Source organism: Ischnura elegans, chromosome 8 (assembly GCF_921293095.1).
Source record: "Ischnura elegans chromosome 8, ioIscEleg1.1, whole genome shotgun sequence".
In the NCBI taxonomy this organism is placed as follows: domain Eukaryota; kingdom Metazoa; phylum Arthropoda; class Insecta; order Odonata; family Coenagrionidae; genus Ischnura; species Ischnura elegans.
Window position 1 is genome coordinate 97,823,891 of NC_060253.1, and position 21,040 is coordinate 97,844,930.

A 21,040-nucleotide genomic window follows, 5' to 3' on the forward strand; every position below is an offset into this window, starting at 1 on the left:
GTATACGCTGACTGTTTAGAAGGAATCTTATCTTCGTTGATTACTCTCCAGAAAAAAAGAAAAAAATGTTGAGCGAAGCACATGGCCCCTTCGCTTAGGACTAACGAGGCAGACCAAACACACACTTGGGGCTCAAGGTGACGACACACAAGGAGAAGACAGACAGAAGGCAGTGAGCTTAAAAGATACCATATCTCAAGCTAAAGTAGCTGACCCTTCTTGACAGCCCACAAGCAGAATAGGCGGTAGTTTAAAGATAGTACATATGAAGGAAGGCGTTAAGTTTTTGGACCGAATTCGTCAACTCGCTGGTTTAAAACGGAATTTCATCGAAACATTTGAAAATATCCTGAAAGCATAAAGTAGCGATGAGTATTTTATTGGAGAGGAAAAACATTTCTTCAAAAGATAGAGCAATTAGTTTTAATTTAAAATACAATATCTGGCGAATAAAAAATATTATATACAGTAGGTCAGGAAGCGTACTGGGTACGCATGATGACGGCATACGAAATTTAAAGGGCGCATACTGGGTACACATGACGGCGTTGAGGGGTTAATATAAATCCATTACTTAAGATAGCAAGGTAGGCTGACGTCAGAGGCGGCCATCTCTCTGCGGCAAGCCAGAACTGTGCGGTCATCTTGGAGGATAGCAGCGGCGATATCAAAGGGTAGGCGAAAAATAATGAGTGTCAAGGCGGAGAAAACGGCAAGGCAAATCTCGTGGAAAATTTATGAACAGCAGGGGTCCTCTATTTGTGAGAACGGCCGATTCCAAATACGGATGGCCGGCTAAATCAGAAATTGTGAGAAAATCGTGACTCCGATAGTGGCCGAAGTCGTGAAAGATTATGGAATGTGACAAATGTTTCTCGGGTTTGCATCCAGGTTAAAGCTTTTATGTAAGCCGACGTTTCGGAAGACGACTTGTCTTCCATCCTCAAGGCTGTGTTACTTGAATGAAGTTCAATTTCACACTGAACAGGATTGACCGTTTACGGAGACAACAATACGGCTCAGGTGTCATCCGATTGGCTGTAGGTATTTTGAAATTCTTCACGTTTAACCCTTATGTTTTTCATACAGCTGATTACAGGTCTCCATGTAGTGCTTAGATGAAAGCCGGTGTCCCGATTGAAATTTTTGGGATTGAGGCGGATCTCTATTGCTTCCTTAACTACGCGGTCCCAGTAACGTTGAGCATGGCAAAGGATTTTGGTGTCGTCCCATTTAATAGCATGGTCTTCATCAATGCTGTGTTCCGCCACGGCCGACTTTTCTGGTTGCGCTAATCTGAAAAATCTCCGGTGTTCTTTCAGCCTTGTCTCAATCGTTCGGCCTGTCTCCCCCACATACATTTTACCACATTCACAAGGTATTCCATAAACCCCTGGTGTCTTCAACCCAATCGGATCTTTCACCCTAACCAAGCGGTGCCTTAATTTAGGTGGTGGCAGATGGACAGTTTTGATATTATACCGTCGTAGAATGCGGTGGATCTTACCAGATATGGTTGACACATATGGGATTAAGGCTGTTGATAGCGGTTTTTCAGGCGGCTCATCCGGGCAACTCTTTTGTTTTATGTTGAGTCTGCTTAGGGCCTTAAAAATCTCTTGTTTTCCATAGCCATTCCGTAAAAATGTTTTCTTAAGGTGGTCTAACTCGGCTGAGATGCTTGTATTATCTGATATTAACTTGGCTCTATGGACCAAGGTAGATAATACAGCGGCCTTCTGCGATGGATGGTGGTGGCTCTGTCCGTTGAGATACAGGTCAGTATGCGTTGGCTTCCTATAAACGGAATGACCTAGGCTCCCATCTTCTTTCCTATGTATTAGGATGTCCAGGAAAGGAAGTCGCCCATTCTCTTCTACCTCCATGGAAGTCATTCATACGGAATGGCTATGGAAAACAAGAGATTTTTAAGGCCCTAAGCAGACTCAACATAAAACAAAAGAGTTGCCCGGATGAGCCGCCTGAAAAACCGCTATCAACAGCCTTAATCCCATATGTGTCAACCATATCTGGTAAGATCTACCGCATTCTACGACGGTATAATATCAAAACTGTCCATCTGCCACCACCTAAATTAAGGCACCGCTTGGTTAGGGTGAAAGATCCGATTGGGTTGAAGACACCAGGGGTTTATGGAATACCTTGTGAATGTGGTAAAATGTATGTGGGGGAGACAGGCCGAACGATTGAGACAAGGCTGAAAGAACACCGGAGATTTTTCAGATTAGCGCAACCAGAAAAGTCGGCCGTGGCGGAACACAGCATTGATGAAGACCATGCTATTAAATGGGACGACACCAAAATCCTTTGCCATGCTCAACGTTACTGGGACCGCGTAGTTAAGGAAGCAATAGAGATCCGCCTCAATCCCAAAAATTTCAATCGGGACACCGGCTTTCATCTAAGCACTACATGGAGACCTGTAATCAGCTGTATGAAAAACATAAGGGTTAAACGTGAAGAATTTCAAAATACCTACAGCCAATCGGACGACACCTGAGCCGTATTGTTGTCTCCGTAAACGGTCAATCCTGTTCAGTGTGAAATTGAACTTCATTCAAGTAACACAGCCTTGAGGATGGAAGACAAGTCGTCTTCCGAAACGTCGGCTTACATAAAAGCTTTAACCTGGATGCAAACCCGAGAAACATTTGTCAGAAGTATTCACCAGGAAAAACTTAAATCGTTTATTATGGAATGTGATGGTCGAAGGGGAATCTGATGGGGATAGGCCCTTAGCAACAAGTCGGGATGTAGCAATACAAATAATTAAGAGTACAATTCTGTACAAATTCAAAATATTCTATTAAATTTAAGCCCACATATTAACACATGAGGAAAAAGCAGCAGAGGCATTGTCACTTTATCTTAATCCTTCCAAATAATAGTTTGGTGGACACTACTTCCCACCTCCTCCAAAAGATAGCAACCCAAAATGTGCTCAAAATAACAGTAAACTAGCCCATATGGAAACTGCACTGACCTAGAATTGAAGGCCACTGTACAAACAGTTTTGATGATTAGGTAGTTTCCAAACATGAGCTGTAAGTATGTGAATAAAATAAAATTAGCAAGTAAGCATCTATCCTAAAAATAATCTCACAATGGAAAGCTAAAAGAAAAAGAGCTTCCACGAAAGGAATTTTAAGTACTGGGAAAATTAGATTGACAATCTAATAAAATTTATGTTAAACTTTGCAAACTTTGAATTCTTTGAATTGGTCTAGTTTTTCAGAGACCTTTTATGCATGTTAAAACCATTTTTTCAGGACACTTGCCAAATTCAAGATTGAGCATTTTTAAAAGATCAAAATCCCCAGATTACTCCAGATTTTTGAATTTTCCAGCTTAGTGGACACTATGGTGCCACGTTTAGCAACTTTTCTAGGAGAGAAACGTAACAGGACACGACACGGAGCATTATTGCCTTTAATTATGAGAAAATGACCTTTAATTGTGCCACCGAAAATACTTGTGGGTAGGCAACCTGCAACACTCCGCCTCATTTTATGCTATGTTTGCAAAAGAAGAGATTTCTTTTCCCATAAAAGATAATGATGTTCCCAGCAGGAGGAAAGAAACTTTGAGTTCAATATTAAGCATGCAAATGTGCACGTGAAAATGGAATGGAAAAATGGAATATAATAAAGCATCTACAGTAGAACCTCGGTTATACGACCCTCAGTTAAGCGATGACCTCACTTATACGCCGATTTTTTTTGGTCCGGTGAATAACACCATATGAACCCATGTATTTCCAACCTCAGTTATGAAACTCTTCACCTATACGACGACCTCGGTTATGGAACGTATTTTTCCAGTCCAATGTGATAAAATACCTCACTTGTACGACTTGTCAGAGAACTGATCTACGAGAAGATTGCAGTAGGCGCGCCGATTTTAGTCACAGGAGCGGGGGTAGTAAGCGCTCATGACATAGATATGTCAATGAAGAATAATAAGTTTTAATAATGAGTGATGCTGTTTATTAGATATTAATTTTAACTGCAGTAGATGATCGTTAATCCGGAATATCTATCTCTAACGGAAGATTGTCTAGAATTTTCCAAGGTTATGCTTCCCGTCGCCCAGCGAAATAACACCTGAATGAGCCGTTAAAAATCCTCGCGTACCAAAATTTTGGCTTCCAAGGTCATTCAAAAAAGATTAACGTATTTGTAGTATGGACGTAAGCCGTTGGTGATTCAACACGATGGCAAAAACAGCATGCGTGGACTCATTCCGCGGGCTAATCCCTCATCCGCGGGACGAATTGAGCCGGAGGAAAGTTGCTTACGCGGCGCGCAGATCAAAAATGACCCAACTTGTATCTGCGGGTTTAAATGAAATATAGTTTGACCTTGACTGCCTGGTGGCAAGCGTTTATTTTTTTAACCGAACGAGAGTTAGTACGAATGCCCTCGGAGAATAACTCGCGTCGTCAGTAGTAACGTAATCATTAAAGTCAAATTCAAAACGCGAGAGATAAGGCAGTTCCTTTCGACTCAGGAATGACTTATAACCATTATATCGAAGTACAAAAACAGTCTGGTGTTGTTTTCAGATATGGGGAAGCAAAATATTAAGTGAAGATGAGTCACACGGCTTGTGAGTCGAAGTTCCCGGCGCTGAATTCGCGGAAGAATGCCGGCAGAGAAGCTATACCCGGTAGATTCAATCTATTATTACCAAAATGTCATGGGAAAATTCTTTTTTAGTGCGTAAACATTATTGAGAGGGGAGATTTTTCCGGGCTCTTAAATCTATTTTTGTCCATTCATCACTGAAAGCAGTTGCGCGATTATTTCAAATGCTCACTTAAAAGTTTTCTAAGCACTGGAAAAGTGAACTTAGTCACGGAATATCTGGGGTACCAGTGGCGTAATTAGGAATATGCTTTGGGGGTGACGGTAGTACCTGGGGGGCGGCTTCACCACCCACCCCTCTGAGGCAATGGGGATTCCCGTAAAATTTAAAAAAATGGCATGCCTGTAAATATGTTCTACATCATTTTGCCACATAAAATTTAACTTTTAGTAGATGCAGTTGCTGTTTATCAAAGCTAGACTTGTGTTGAAAATTTTTTTAAATTTCTCTGAGGCTTTGAGAGGGATCCATCCCCTCATCCCCCAACCATAATTACGCCACTGCCAGGTGCTCCATATTATCTATGGCATGGTATTTAGAGGGAGAAAACTGACAGCTGGGGTCATTTGCGCCATGAGGTAAGAGAGGGAGTATAGAAATCCTGTTTTGGAATTAGCCAGGTTGTAACGATAGGCTTAACCAGGGTTTAATGTCCCATCTGCCGGACAGTGTGTTGCACTGGAAGTTCCGTCCACACTACTCTCAAGCAGGGATAGAGCCATCTCTGAAAACTTTCTGCCTCTGCCATTAACCTGGGTCCATAGGGTGTGAAGCCTTCCTGATGCATTAGTGAAATTTTGCTCCCTATAGAAAATTACATGGTTAATTTGGATGACTTTCCTCAGGTATTTCATTCCTTCAATCTCCAATCTGGGGTTTGCCTATAGGTGGTATAATGAATTTCCTGAAAACCGCTTTTAATGAGTCAACTTTTTTAAAAAATTGGCTTCTCTGTGAACATTTAGTGTCATCATTCCGAAATCTCTCCAGTGTGATAGCCTTGCAGCTTAGTACCAGAAATGCTAGTCGTTCAACTGTCGGTGAAGTTGTTCAGGAATGTAAAATTATATTTCTCTTAAAGTAATACATCATCTGGGGTGTTACTTTTGAGAAAATGAGATCATTAGGCTTCAATTTCTTGCCTCCAAATGAGTAATTGCATCCTGGAAACAAACCAGCCCCTATAGGAAAGGATTTCATGCTAAATACTAGAGATGTGCGAATAGTATCCGCGAATACTCGAATACCTCGAATATTAGAAAGTATTCGATATTCGAGGTTTCGAATAGTTATGCGAAAAGTACCGCCTCGAATACCTCGAATACTTTGAATTACGCGTTTAGCGGTGAAAAGAGTTCGACGAGGGGAACCGAAAATGGTCGGGTGAAAAAATCCGAAAATCCCCGATTCCCCCCACCAGGAGAACCTCAGTGCCGTGGGATAGCAACCTTAGGGCATTTCCCACGATCCGCTATCCCCCTCCATTCAGCACTCGCCTCACCCACTCTGAAGCTTTCCTCTTCTCCGAAATCAAACAAAAGGTCCCAGCTCGCGCAGGGATCGCATTACGAAGACCCCTGCTTCGCAAAAAATATCGAGTTACGAGAACAATAAAAACGTGTTTCACGCCCTCCCCCTTTTTCTCACCCACTGACCTTTTTCTGGCTACCTGCTTCGAAGTTACCCATTTCTGGAGGTCAACTGCTGTGTGAGTACCGTGGGATACTTACATTAGCGCATTTCCCAAGATCCGGTATCCCTCTCCATTCAGCACTAGCCCACCCCTCTGAGGCTTTCCTCTTCTTCGAAATAAAAAAAGGTCACAGCTCGCGCAGGGATCATATTACGAAGACCTTAGCTTCGAAAAAATACCGGGTTACACGAGAACAATAGAAACGTGTTTCCGGCCCTCCCTTTCCTCCCCCACTGACCTTTTTTTTCCTACCAGCTTCGAAGTTCTCCATTTCTGTGGAGGTCAACCATTGCATGAGTCATCTATTAGCGCAAAAGGTGTCTAAGAATAACTTTCGTCAATTGATGTTACACCTTTATTGAATTGAAATATTAGTAATGTGCGCGTAATTTCAAAAAGAATAAGACCAAACACGACGTATTTCTGAGTTTATTTAAGCATTTTACGCAAAGAAATAAGTGTCAAAATACGACGGAGACCTAGCATTCTGGCGAAACTCGATATGAGCAGCAAAGCTTCTCGGAAGTTGATGCGGTATTTTTTTCCGAAAACATGTATCAAGTTACAATTAATGAGTGGTGCTATAAATCTTTATTTTTACAGTCCCAGACAAAGGGATATTTTCTCAGAATATTTGGTTTCTCCCTGATAGCAATTCCAATTCATCTTCTTATCTCGTGAGAACTACCAAAGATGGACTGAAAATAATTGAAGAAAATCCGGTGGAAAAGAGCTTGTATTTTGCAAAATGCCTCAGATTGTCAGCTAGCACTTGGCAGCAGAAGTGGGGGTAAAGCGATGTTAGTTGAATTAATTATATGCCCAATTGTTTCCATAAAATTAAAATATTCATTAATCAGCTAAATTCCTGTTCGAATCCTTTAAAGTAAATCAAAATTACTCCCCAAAATCTTGAGTTGCCTGCTGCATACGCAACCGAGTCAAACATTCCAGCATTCATCATTTAGTATTCGAGGTATTCGAAATTCGAGGTATTCGAATATTCGAGCAATGATTTAATATTCGAATTCGAGAAATCTGCTATTCGACCCATCTCTACTAAATACCAAAAAACCTCACATATGAAACTTCCTCACTTATGAAACTTTTTTTGGTTTTCCGCTGAAAGTTTCATAAGTGAGGTTCTACTGTATTTGCCGCAGAAACCTCCAAACCAGATTTTTTTGTCAAAAAACATGGAAATCATGTCTGAAAATGATAAGGTTACTCAATAAAATGGGAGCATGCTCTTTCATGCCATCGCCAGAGGTAAGAAAATATCACTGGGGATGCCAAAAGGGCAATTGATGTTTGGGACTCACCTGTCAAGCCCCTCTGAGGGCGTTTTCTTGGGGTATGTCCACAGTGCCCGACCCTTGCCCTCCTCCACCGCCTCCACCCATCGGCGACACCTCACCTCCGAGCGATCTTCCGAGGCAGCAACGGGAGGAGGATAGCTGGCCACAGCACGCAAATGGCACTCCCATCCCACCTTGTCAACACTCTGGACACAGTCAGCCAGCTCGATGGGCCCTGTAGACACAAACACAGACAAAGCTTGCACCTTTCAAGGCCAATACTAGCATGGCAAATGCAAATTAAGGCCTTTTTATGCACGGCACTTATTGTGCAATCTGATGCATGCACCAAGGTGCAATCAAAATTGCATCGTGTAAAGCGGTGAATTGCTACAACACATGCGAGAATGCATGGATGCGAGACTGCAAAATAGCCCCTGCCCTAATTCTTAATTCTCACAGTTGTAACATTTTTTCAGAGCTGAACTGTACCATGACATGCCCCATGTGAAAAGGCCTTAAAAATGTGCTTATTGCCCTTCCCATGACATGGTATGGTATTTGAGGGAGGCAGCGGAGCGGAGACTTTCTTAAATGGCTGGGCCACTTTTCTAAGAATCAATTATGATTGTAACGAGTTAGAATTATGAATAAATCTTGAACCTAGCTTTATATTTTAAGTTGGGCTCATGGTTTATATATGTATTAGTAAAATTCTTTCATTTTCCCTTAACGTTCTAGAGTGAAAACAGATATTGAAGAGCTGGAGGTTTTCAGGTTAGTTATTTGCATTTTTATAACACAGAATTTAATTGATTTAAAATGGCTGTTCTGTTTCTTATTACAGGAAATGTTTTAGCGGGTTATAGATAAAAAATTGAGATGTAATAAGGTTATGCAACAGGAGACATGTATTTTGTTAACACAGAGCACCTGTGTTTCTGTTTTTGTTGGGTGACTTTGTATAGACAGATCTATCATCTCCAAAGCCAACTGATTTTTTATCGTCTCAACTTTATTTTCATTGAATGAGAAGTTCGAGTATAGAATGAGAAGTGGTGAAAATAATTTATGAATGTTGGTGCATTGATGCATTCAGCCAAGAGCTCGCACATATGTCGTTTTTTACTATTATTTTAATGAAAATTTTGATCGTTATTCAGCTTTGACGCATTATTGCGGAGCCATCGTTCGGCATAAAGAAACAAAACTGATGTCAGGGGAAGCCCACATCCTTAAGAGTCTTTGAAATTTTGATGATCTTTCTGATGAGTGGAACGGTTCAGGAGTAGTTGCTCAATGCGTAACAGAAGGAGCCCCAAAAGTCAATTTTTTTTCCCCCGCCATTTTTAATTTTTTTAAGGGGTTTCGTGGGGGGAAACCAGGGATTTTCTGATTTTTTCCTCCGATCACTTTCGGTTCCCTACGTTGAACGATACCTTTTCACCACTCTCATCCACGAATTTGATGTAGTTTGCCAACTTGCCTAAAACGGCGCTGCGTGCACTGAACAACTAGAGTCCTCCACGGTTTTCCGAGTCAACTACCAACGACGTGCATGCGACAGTGTTTGGTGCAAAATTCAAAGTATTCAAGGTATTAGAGATCGTACTTTTAGCATAATTAATCGAGATCTCAAATTTCAAATACTTTCTAGTATTTGAGGTATTCAAATATTCGCGGATACTATTTGTGCATCTCTAATAATAGGGATGGGTCGAATAGCAGATTTCTCGAACTCGAATATCGTATTCGAATATCAAATCATTGCTCGAATTTTCGAATACCTCGAATACTAAATGATGAATGTGGGAATGTTTGACTAGGTCGCCTATGCAGCAGGAAACCCAAGATTTTGGTGAGTAATTGTGATTTCCTTTAAAGGATTCAAACAGGAACCTAGCTGATTAATGGAATATTTTAATTTTATGTAAACAATAGGGTAGTTTCCTTTATTAAAGAAAAAGAAAGGCATTGATTGTGATTCGTTACCCACCATAAGCGTATTCATAATATACAAATTATTTGGTTTTATAAATACCGGTTTAGACGAATGGCATTGGTCAATTTTATCCTCATTTGAAAAAGGCCAGGTTGACGCCCATGCGATGCCACTCCACGTGACATCACAGGGACCTAGTTTCTACACGAGAGGATAGGAGTTTTACATCATCTGAGGTTACCATTGCATGCACGAGGCGCAGAGCTCAGGGAAACATGTCTTAATAATCACCAATTGAAACTCGCTAAGGTCAGAAAGTTTTCTTCATTTGAAAAGGTATTAATAATCCTTATTTAAGCCAAGCGCTACCAGCTATCATGATACTCAGCTACCTGCTAGCACCCTGCGTCGTATAAGCGCTCAGAGCCTCGCCCCAAGGTCACCTCACTCGCGGCAGCGGTAAGCAGAACGACGTCACGCGGAGTTTTTCCCGGCTAACTTTTCATACTAACCCGTCGCGTTTTCGCGCGCTTGAAAATTTTCACTTTTAATTTAATCGCGAAAAATAAATATCGTCTTATAAAATTCTAAAAGCGTTAAATATGTACTCCAGGAGTATTAATAATTCGATTTAGGCAATAAAAAATAATAGGAAAGCACCCTATTTGAGCATTACGCCAAAATGCTAAGCCTCCGTCGTATTTCTTCGTCTTTCCGGCATTTATTTTCCTGCGTAAAATGCTCAAATAAAGTCAGAAATACGTCGTGTTTGGTCTCATTCTTTTATAATTACATGCACATTACTAATATTTCAATCCAATAAAAGTGTAATATCAATTGCCGAAAGACATTGTTAGACAACTTTTGGGATAGTAGATGACTCATGTAGCAGTTGACCTCCAGAAATGGAGTAGAGGGGGGGCGTGAGACACGTTTTTATTGTTCTCGTGTAACTTGATATTTTTTTCGAAGCTAAGTTCTTCGTAATACGATCTCTGCGCGAGCTGGGGATCTTTTGTTGGATTTCGCAGAAGAGGAATCGTTGGTGGGGGTGGGCCGAACGCTGAATGGAGGGGGATAGCAGATCGTGGGAAATGCGCCAATGTCACTATCCCACGGCACTGAGTTTCTCCCTATGGTAGTTTCATCTCCTAGGGTGAAACGCGATTCTATTATTTTCCAGTAACTTTATATTTTTTTCGAAGCTAAGGTCTTCGTAATACGATCCCTGCACGAGCTGGGACATTTTGTTTGATTTTGGAGAAGAGGAAATCGTCAGATTGGGTGGGGTGAATGCTGAATGGAGGGGGATAACGGATCGTGGGAAATGCGCCAATGTTGCTATCCCACGGCACTGAGGTTCTCCTGATGGGGGACACCTGGGATTTTCGGATTTTTTCACCCGATCAATTTCAGTTCCCCACGCCCAACTCTTTTCACCGCTCAAACCCGCGAAGTTGATGTAGTTCGTCAGCTTGCCTAAAACGGCGCTGCATGCACTAAACGACTAGAGTTCTCTTCATTTTTCCGAGTCAACCACCAACGACGTGCGTGCGACAGTGTATGACGCGAAATCAAAGTATTCGAGGTATTCGAGACGGTACCTTTGGCATAACTATTCCAGATCTCGAATATCGAATAGTTTCTACTATTCGAGGTATTAGAGTATTCGCGGATACTATTCGGACATCTCTATCTAATAATAATCATAATTATCACACCTTAAGAAGGAAGCCAACTTGTCCAGTCTTTAGGAGACAGAGATGCTAATTTTTATGATTGCCGTCAATGAAACCATAGCTATTTTTGTTTTAGGTATTTACTGTCATCTCAAATTTTAATCAATAGCAAACAATTAGCTTTGTACTAATATACTATTCACACATCTATAATAATAATCAAAATTATCACATCTTAATAAGGAAGCCAACTTGTCCAGTCTTTAGGAGAGACGCTAATTTTTATAATTGCCAACAATGAAACCATATCTACAGTGAAACCTCGATATAACGACGCCCCACGGTGCACTAATAAACACTCGCTATAGCGAATTGTCGCTTTACCGGAGGTGGAGCAAATAATAGCCAATATACCTGTTGCGAACAGATATACAGGAACAGGAGTGGTGCGGCGACAGATAAACATCTATCCGATAAACGTAAGCATAAATCCAGACGAAAGGCGATGTTTTTTTGCATCACTAAATTTCCTTACTCAAATAACGACCAACTATTCAAACAATTTATAAGCGCCGCACTGAATAAAAATCATGCAAAGCATTGTTTCGTCATCATTATATTTATCGAACGACAGTTTACCACATAAATTTGAGACTGAGCACTCCATTAACTTCATTTCTAACAGATCGCTAGCAATTACAGAGGTTAAGGAGTCTTCATGAAAGTCTTCCGGCGGTGAAACCCTCGCTATGGCGAGAGCCAACACCGAAAGGGTCTCGAAAAAACGAATTTTTTAACACGTTTATTATAGGGTCAATTGACGGTGCATCGGCTATCTCTCGTAATAGCGGGGGTGTCGCTATAGCCCGTACTCGCTTTAACGAGGTTCCACTGTATTTTCTCCTTAGGTATTTATTGTCATCTCAAATTTTAATCAATAGCAAGCAATTAAATTTATTTCTATCAACTAAAATGTTGTCCATCGATTAAAGGTGATGTATAAAATAAAACTTCCAAGAATTCCACATTGAATTTCTCGTGGATGTTAACAAAAAAAAAGCTAATGCAAATGAAGTAAGCTGAAGCTTTAACCTTTATCATACTCTCCAATATTTCAATAAAACGTGCGTACTTCTTATTACCATTTTGATTTGCCACCGATATAAACTTGTCAATCAAAGAGAATAGTTTACTGGGTGATTGTCAAGTTATTTTGATTTTCGATAGTGACGTGGTAAACAGTGCAACCTTGATAGAACAAGAACTCATGGTGCTCAAATAATCACTTGCTATCGTGAATTGTCGCTTTACCAGAGGTGGAGCAAATATTAGCCAATATACCATTGTAAACACTTATACAGGAAAAGGATTGGTGCGGTGACAGAGAAATTTCTATCTGATAAACGTAAGCATAAATCAAGACGAAAGGTGATGTTTTTTTGCATCACTAAATATCCTTTCTTTACTAACAACCATTCAAACAATTTATAAGCGCCGTAATGAAAAAAAATCATGCAAAGCATTGCTTTCTCCATCATTATACCAATACACAACCAACAAAGCCATTTTTCTGTGTATGTACATAATTAGTGCATTTGCGTGATTATTCAATTATTTTGGTAATTTCCACTGAAAATTCAAAAAATTACTGATATAACTGCATCTCAGTTATTTAATCCTTAAAGGTCCATAAGGATTGCAGCCATAGGATAAAAAAATTTGCCACAAAATTTTTTTTCTTTAGCTACGATGCTCGAAATAGGGGTGCGTCTCTTACACTCGTCTACGCGAAAATTCAAAACTACAAAGTACCAATAGGGTAGTTTCCTTCATCAAAGAAAAGGAAAGGCATTGATTGCGATTTGTTACCCCCCATTAGTGTATTCATAATGTACAAATTATTTGGTTTTAGAAACCCCAGTTTAGACGATTGGCAATGGTTAATTTTAACCGCATTTGAAAAAGGCACCCATGCAATGCCACTCAACGTGACATCACAGAGACCTAGTTTCTACACGAGTACATAGGAGTTTTACATCGTCTGAGATTACTAATGCACGCATGAGGCACAGAGCTCAGGGAAGCATTTCTTATTGATAACCTATTAAAACTGCCTATGGCCGCAAAATTTTCTTCGTATGACAAAGTATTAATAATCCTTTTAAGCCAAGCACTACCTGCTAGCAGCATCGCACATATCCTCGCCCCAAGGTCACCTCACACGGCGGCAGAGGGAACCAAAATAACGTCACACTGGATTTTCCCAGCATTCATACTTAGCCATCGCGTTTTCTAGCGCTTGAAAATTTTCACTTTTCATTAAATCACAAAAAAAAGGGATTGTCATTTAAAAATCTAAAAGCGTGAAATGCGTACTCCAGGAGTAATAATATTTCGTTTAAAGCAATAAAAAAATAATAGGAAACCGCCCTGTATTTCCGTGCTGACAACTTTGTATTATGAAGAGTGCTGTACTCAAATATCTAATGAAGATGCCATGAGCTATTTAGAGCCAAATTACACTCGCAAAAGTAATGAAAATATTTCTCATCCAGTTAGCAATTCAAGCTTATGCACACCTCTTTACTATGTCATTATCTACCAATTGGTCAGACTATAAAAATGCAATAAGCTATTAGAATTCCATGCCTCGGAGAGGAATTTTTTAATCCACCCTAACATGCACTTGAATATTCACTCACCAGCAGCCTTGCGAGGGTATTTCTCATCAGCAATCACCGCCGCAGTCTGGTCAGCCAACGATTCTTCCTCCAGCGATTTCCTCACCGGCTTGGAAATACGCGGTGAAATGCGCCGAAAAGGATGGAAGCTTTCCCCTCTGCTCCTGAGGACTTTGTTGCGTTCTCGCATCATATACGGTGAACTTTTTGCTTTGTCCTGCTGCTTCCTATGGCAATGAATTATTCATGGATTATGTAATACTTCACATGATCAGCACAGTGAAAATGCTATGAACATTACAATTAAACTTTCAAAATTGAAAATTTTCACCATGAACAGAAATAAGGTCTTGAATAGCCTATCTCTAGGCATTACTTCTTAGAATTGCATTGATTAATTGAAAAGTTAACTTCATTAATATACACAGAATTTCATTTTTCCAACCAATATTCATAAAGTTAAGTTATTTTCAACATGAGAACCTGTAAAACTCCTAAAATATAGGTCAGAGATATTAATGGTGTCCACTAGCGAACACAAAATGTAAAATTCAATCTACATAATGAAAGGATTTAAATACAACAAATTTCAAAATTTCCAGGCAATACATATTATAAACCTTATTATATGAATCAATGAGTTACACTTTGAGGTTCCTGCCATGCATAACCATCTACTCCAATCTGCTCTCCAGAAACAGCCATGACATTGTTTCAGACTAAATACATTTCTCCTCCCATTCCGGAAGCATCCTCAGATTGACAAAAGTTGCCCTGAATTTTGACAGAGATGTACATATACAGGAGCAATTCCATACCTCCATTGCACAAACACTCAACAATCACCCACCAAATCAAATCCGCTCATTTAGTGTACTATTAGGGCTATTAGATGAGCCGATTTGATTCAGTGGGCGATTGCTGGAAAATTCAAAATGGTTCCCAATTAAACTAAAATATAAAATTCACATTTTTTCCAGGTTTTCACGGTCTAGATGTCGTCAAATTCACCGTTTTTAGATAAACCATTTTAGGCAGAAATATTGATCGCGAAAGGATCATCGGCTGCAGGTTAACTAAAAATTTAACAAACACAACAGAGGCCGTGAATGGAAATGCAGCAATGAAAGTGCTGTCTCTCCTGAAGTCACATATCATTTGCTAAAGTCAGCTCCCGCTAAAGGTTGTGAGCGGGAAAATGGAGGGACCAGGGTGCCAGGGAAATTAAGAAGTGTCTGAATTTCCTCCAGGGATAATGAACACTTTGGTTACAAGACTTCCAGCTTTGGTACAGGCTTAAGGTCAATGTGTCATCATGGCACACGGACCAATAATTGCACTCGGAATATACGTGTGCAGATAAATGCAGTGTCTGCACATGACTGACCTTGAAAAATGATCGACATATCAATTTTCCTTTTGCCCTTTCAATCGTAGTTCTAACAGCAAGTTTGAGAGATTTTTAAGGTTATATGATGAAATTCACAGCTTAATCACAGTTTTATGGTTTTCACGGTTGAGTTGGAGCCCTGTTTAATTTTCTGTGTTAGTTAATGCTAGTCACCTTCCAAGTACTCTCCATTTACACAGAAACATTGGTTAAAAAGTTTTTTCCACTGCGAAAAACACCTTTGGTACTTGTAGTTTCCAATGCCTTGCAGTGCTGCCTTTGATTTTCTTTTCACCTCCGTAATGTGATCAAAACATTTCCCTTTTATCACCATTTTCATGCGGGGGGAAAAAGCAAGTCACAAGGTGCGAGATTTGATGAGTATGGTGAGGTGAGGAAGCTTTGTCATGCAATTTTTTGCCAAAAACTCGTTGCACCAAGCAGCAACACTCAGCCTTTTGATTAGGAGAAAACCAGTCGGGAATGAATTCCGCCGCAATTTAGTCTCTTTCGCTAATCTTCAGCTAAAATTTGCAGCAATGAACTCCAGGAAAGACCTGATTGTTCAGCGAGTTCGCTCGCCTCCAATCCTCTGCACAAGGGCACGAGTTTTTTTTCCACATTTTCATCAGTTCTGGACCTGGTAGGTCGGCCCAGGCATTGAATGTCTTTGATCAACATGTTGCCGCGTTTCATTCGCAAATACCACTCGTGCACTGGAGTTCTTTTTTAAGCGTGTTCTTTATAAGCTGTAAGCAACAGATTAACCATGTCCATCTCAATTTTACCGAAATTTTCAACGCTACATGCTGTTCTTGAATATCAGCCAAAAGATGTAAGAGGTCAAAAAACTCTTCGAATATAAACCAACACAGAGGCTCGCTACAACCGTCTAAAGCCACGCTGTTTCACGTACTGACTCAGAAATGATGAAATAACACCCATCTAGGGGGAGAAATCCAAAATATAATAATGACATGTGCAGAAATTTCCATCCTGTTATTTTTGGGGTCGTTATAAGAAGTATTCTGGCAGTCTTCCCTCCCTTCATAGCCTCCCCTTTCCAATAGGGTAGTTTCCTTCATCAAAGAAAATGAAATGCGTTGATTGCGATTCCTTACCCACCATTAGTGTATTCATTGTTTACAAATTATTTCGTTTTAGAAATCAAAGTTTAAACGAATGGCAACGGTCAATTTTAACCTCATTTGAAAAAGGCCAGATTGGCACCCATGGGATTCCAGTTTGCGTGACCTCACAGGGACCTAGTTTCTATACGAGTAGATAGGAGTTTTACATTTTCTGAGATTACTAATGCATCTATGAGGCACAGAGCTCAAGGAAACATCTCTTAATAATCACAAATTAAAATTACCTAAGTTCGGAAAGTTTTCTTCGTTTGATAGGGGAATAATAATCCTTATTTAAGCCAAGCGCTACCTGCTAGCGGGGTACTCAGCTACATGCTAGCAGCCTGCGTCGTATCAGCGCTCAAGCCTCGCCCCAAGGTCACCTCACACGCCGGCAGCTTGAACCAGAAATACGTCACACGGACTTTTCCCATCATTCATACTTAGCCGTCGCATTTTCGGGCACTTGAAATTTTTCACTTTTCGTTTGGTCGCGAAAAATAGATATCGTCATTGGAAAATCTAAGAGCGTGAAATGCGCACTCCAGGAGTAACAATCTTTCGATCTAGGCAATAAAAAAATAATAGGAAATCACCCTAGTCACCGTAAGGCCTATTCCCTTTCATTCTATACATGAAACCAATTTTCTTCCTTCCTCTCCCTTGTTTACCCAATATTCTACCCTTTAACACTGTTTTCCACATACCCTCCCTGCTCAGTATTCGCTGCATCCATACTTTGTCTCCTCTGTATCTCATCTACAAGCTCTCTCCCCTCACCAGGGTTCCCACTCTACCTGAACAATGAAATTCACGGCTTTTTCCAGGTTTTCACGGTTATTTTTCACGTTTTCACGGTTTTTTTTAAGGTTTTCACGGTCTCAATTTTGCTAAATTCACGGTCCGTTAATAAGCCAACAATAAGAAAATCACTGGCCGTATATCAACAGAAAATTAACGTACGCGAAAAACGCCGTGAATGTTAACGCCGCAATAAAAAGTGACATCTGTTATGACGTGATCTATCGTTTCCAAAATTCAGGGCCGACTAAAGGACCAGCCCATCCGCGCTCTTGCCCGGACGCCGAATACCCTTCGGACCTTCTTCCGTCCGGACACTCGAGGTCCTTTTTTAATTCCTCGCTGACAATGAGAGATTGTTTTTTGCGCACGTTGTTATTACTGCACAGTAACCGAATTTCCCCCACCCCAATATTTCTTATTTAACGGAAAATATTTTATTTAAATTGTTTATAGAATATAATAAATTGATTCTTTCTTATTCAGCGGAAAATATTTTATGAAAATTGTTAATAGAACATAATAAATCGAAAAACAATTTCATACACCGTATTAGCACGAATCTAAGACGAACACGATTCTAAGACTACCCTCCTTTTTAGGAACTCCACTAGAGGACAATTTTTCTTTATTAATAACGATACGATTATAAAATGAATGCGGAAAAACGATCAATGCTTAATTTTTTTTTGCTAGATTGCCTATGTCCCAGGAAACGCAGGATTTTGGCGAGTAATTAAGAAATTCATTAAAGGTTTCAAAACAATATTTTAGATAATAACAGGAATAGTAGTACTTTATCAAGACACATACGTCATATTGTTGATTCGACCCATTTCTCTTTCAAAATTCTGAATGTTTGCTCTCCACTCGGCATTTACACTGCTATTATGGATTTCAGTCAGATGTAAAAATTCTTATCCATCAAACACCATTTCCAGTACACGTATTCACGAGAGCAATGTGCATGTTGTGCCTAAAACAACCGCATTCGCCGGTGCAGTGACTGGTTGTGAGATGGATCACGAAGGCCAAAAATAGTCAATTACTTGAATTGTTCCTGTCTAATGAATATATTTTTAATACAATTGAGGTAGTGTGTAAAGCGTGAACAATGTTGCGTTAATCGTCAGCGGCACGCCCACCTGGATCTTCGCCTTCATATCTCTACTTGTTTTCTCCAGGTAGCTCACTCTACCCCCACCCCTACCGTCATGTGCTAGCGGACAACCCAAGGCGCTCTGCAATATTCACGCGCATCTAGCCCGGATTCTTTTCTTCATGTTCAATTATTTTCAGTCCATCTCTTTAAGTTCTCAATAGTTTCTTCGGAGGGGCCATGGTCGGAAGACGACTAAAATTAAACTAGTGAAAACGACTTTATTAAACCCACATGGAAAACACTCGGTGGTTCGAAGTCCAGCCACCCCGGAAAGTAGGGAACCACTCGTACGAGGTGAAGTTCGGAACTGATGCTATCGCGTACGGGGGTACGCAGAGCACACTGCAGAGGGCGAAGCGTGACCATATGACTGCGCCATGAAATTTTTTACCCTAAAGATGCCCATTCTTTTCTAATTAGCGTAGCGCCAGATGATCAGATGAATTCGGATTGTTAGTAGGGAGAAACAAAAATCCTGAGAAGATATCCCTTCGTCAGTAACTCTGACAAGTGAGACTACTAGTAGTAGATAGCTCGTAATTTGATAACTGATAACAACCTGGTATCATGTTTTCGGAACAAAATGCCGAATTAACTGCCGTAAGCTCAGCTACGAGGATATCGCGTTTCGCCAAAAATCACCATCGTATTTTCCATCTATTTCCTTGCTTAAAATACGTCATGTGTGATCTCGTATTTTTTACAGTCTTTATATCAACTCACCAACCTGTCTGTTTGTCTGGTACAAATCTTGTAACTGAAATTTGACTCACTTCCTGTGAAGCAAAAACGCTGAAATTTTGCACACTTCTTCATTTCCGATGACAATACATGAAAATATAACTTTTTCTCTCCAACCCCCCTTTAACCACCCCCCAGTCAACCTATAGCCCCCCAAAACATGTTTTTGATCTAAGAAGTTCCAAATGGTCGATTTTCGTGTTTCGTGGCATTTTTAACATAGGGGTAGGCATTTAAAAGCATAGGGGTGGCATTTTGAAACATAGGGGGCTTACCATTCACTGAAAATTTAATAAATATAGTGACTTTTTTAATACGTCACTTTTGGTTTTTCGGGGTCACTGAGTTTTTTTGCTTTGTGTCATATATAAACGTTGCTCATCCCCCGTAATCTAAATATAAAGGCTGGTTTTAAAAAAAAAATTTTATAAGAGCTTATTTAACGTGCAAATTACTAACATTTCAATCTAATAAAAGCATAATAGCAATTACTGAATATCATTGTTAGATACCTTTTGGGCTAATAGGTGATTCATGCAGCAGTTGACCTCCATAAACTGGGAACTTCGAAGCAGTTAGGCTGAAAAAGGTCAGTTGGTGAGAAGAGGGGGGAGCGCGAAACACGTTTCTATTGTTCTCGTGTAACTCGATATTTTTTTCGAAGCTAAGGTCTTCGTTATACAATCCCTGCGCGAGCTGGGACCTGTTTTTATTTTGAAGAAGAGGAAAGCGTCAGAAGGGAGAGGCGAATGGTGAATGGAGGGGGATAAAGGTTCTTGGGAAATACGCTAATGTTACTTTCCCACGGCACTGAGCTTCTCGCAATGTTAGTTCCATCTCTTGGGGAAGATTCCAACTATGTGCTATTCGTTATTAGCCATAAATGACAGATTGTATTTATTTCGTCTCATTTTCGTCAAACGATGGATGCGGGAAAATTCTGCGTCGGAACCGCGATCTTCAAACGATCAATGCGAGAAACGATACTTCGGGGAACGATAGATGCGGGAAAAAATTAAATTGTCTATAAGGAACTTTATTTGGGACCAGAAACGGCGAACGATCAATGCGGGAACGATAGATCGAGGTTCCACCGTATAACTTTCTTTTGAAAGCGGCAGTGTAATGACTTCTTTTCTCTGCTATTGTAATACTCTGAAACCAAAACTGAATCGATCTCTCTAATCAGATGCAAATCATGTTCCCTTCTTACCGTTGCTCTGGGAAAAATGGAACGACTATGTAGCATAATTAATCGTAGAGGGCATAACTTGGTGGAAATCCATAATATCACGAATACAAGGATCAAGGAAATAGCAAAGTTCTTGATCCTTGTATTCGTGAGACTATGTAGCAGTTTATATCGCGACGGCATTGAGGCTTTAACGATACAAACAAACAGCATTACCTTAGATAGCACAAAGTGGAGGAACTGGATCACCACCGACAGTAAATAACTCCACACAAACTTTCCGGTTGCGACGTAAAACTGGCAAGTTCCAGGTCGACGCATGCGACAATCGTGTAATGCTGTGTTGCCATAAGCGGAAATCTTCTCTCGTTTTCAGGGCCGCAATGCGCGAGAATTAGTAACGTCTCGTCGAAAGCTCGCTGTCACCCGGTTCAAACGCAGGGAGCGTAGTGTCCACAGCGCATGGCAGGTTGTCAAGGCTAGCGGTCTTCCAGTCATAGGATTGAGGGTGTTGAATAAACGTTCAAATTTTTCGACACAATGGCCATCTAGATTTAGTTTCGAAAGTGGTTGCTGCAGCCAGTGGGAAGGCTAATTGGGTGGGAGGGGGACTAAGCAGTGACCGAGGGAGGGGAAACCAAGCCATTTGAGGAAAGTAAACAA

General features: G+C 40.4%; 1 protein-coding gene across 2 annotated transcripts in view; it reads right to left on the minus strand.

The window, feature by feature from the left end:
• LOC124163608 (WD repeat-containing protein 76-like) overlaps positions 1 to 21,040 on the minus strand; it is a 56,089-nt gene that overhangs the window by 23,670 nt on the left and 11,379 nt on the right. For both annotated transcript variants that reach the window (XM_046540625.1, XM_046540626.1), the window contains exons 4-5: positions 13,983 to 14,188; positions 7,684 to 7,894 (exon numbers count right to left, since the gene is read on the minus strand). In XM_046540625.1, the coding sequence (XP_046396581.1) occupies positions 7,684 to 7,894; positions 13,983 to 14,188 (417 nt within the window). The remainder of the gene's footprint in view (positions 1 to 7,683; positions 7,895 to 13,982; positions 14,189 to 21,040) is intronic.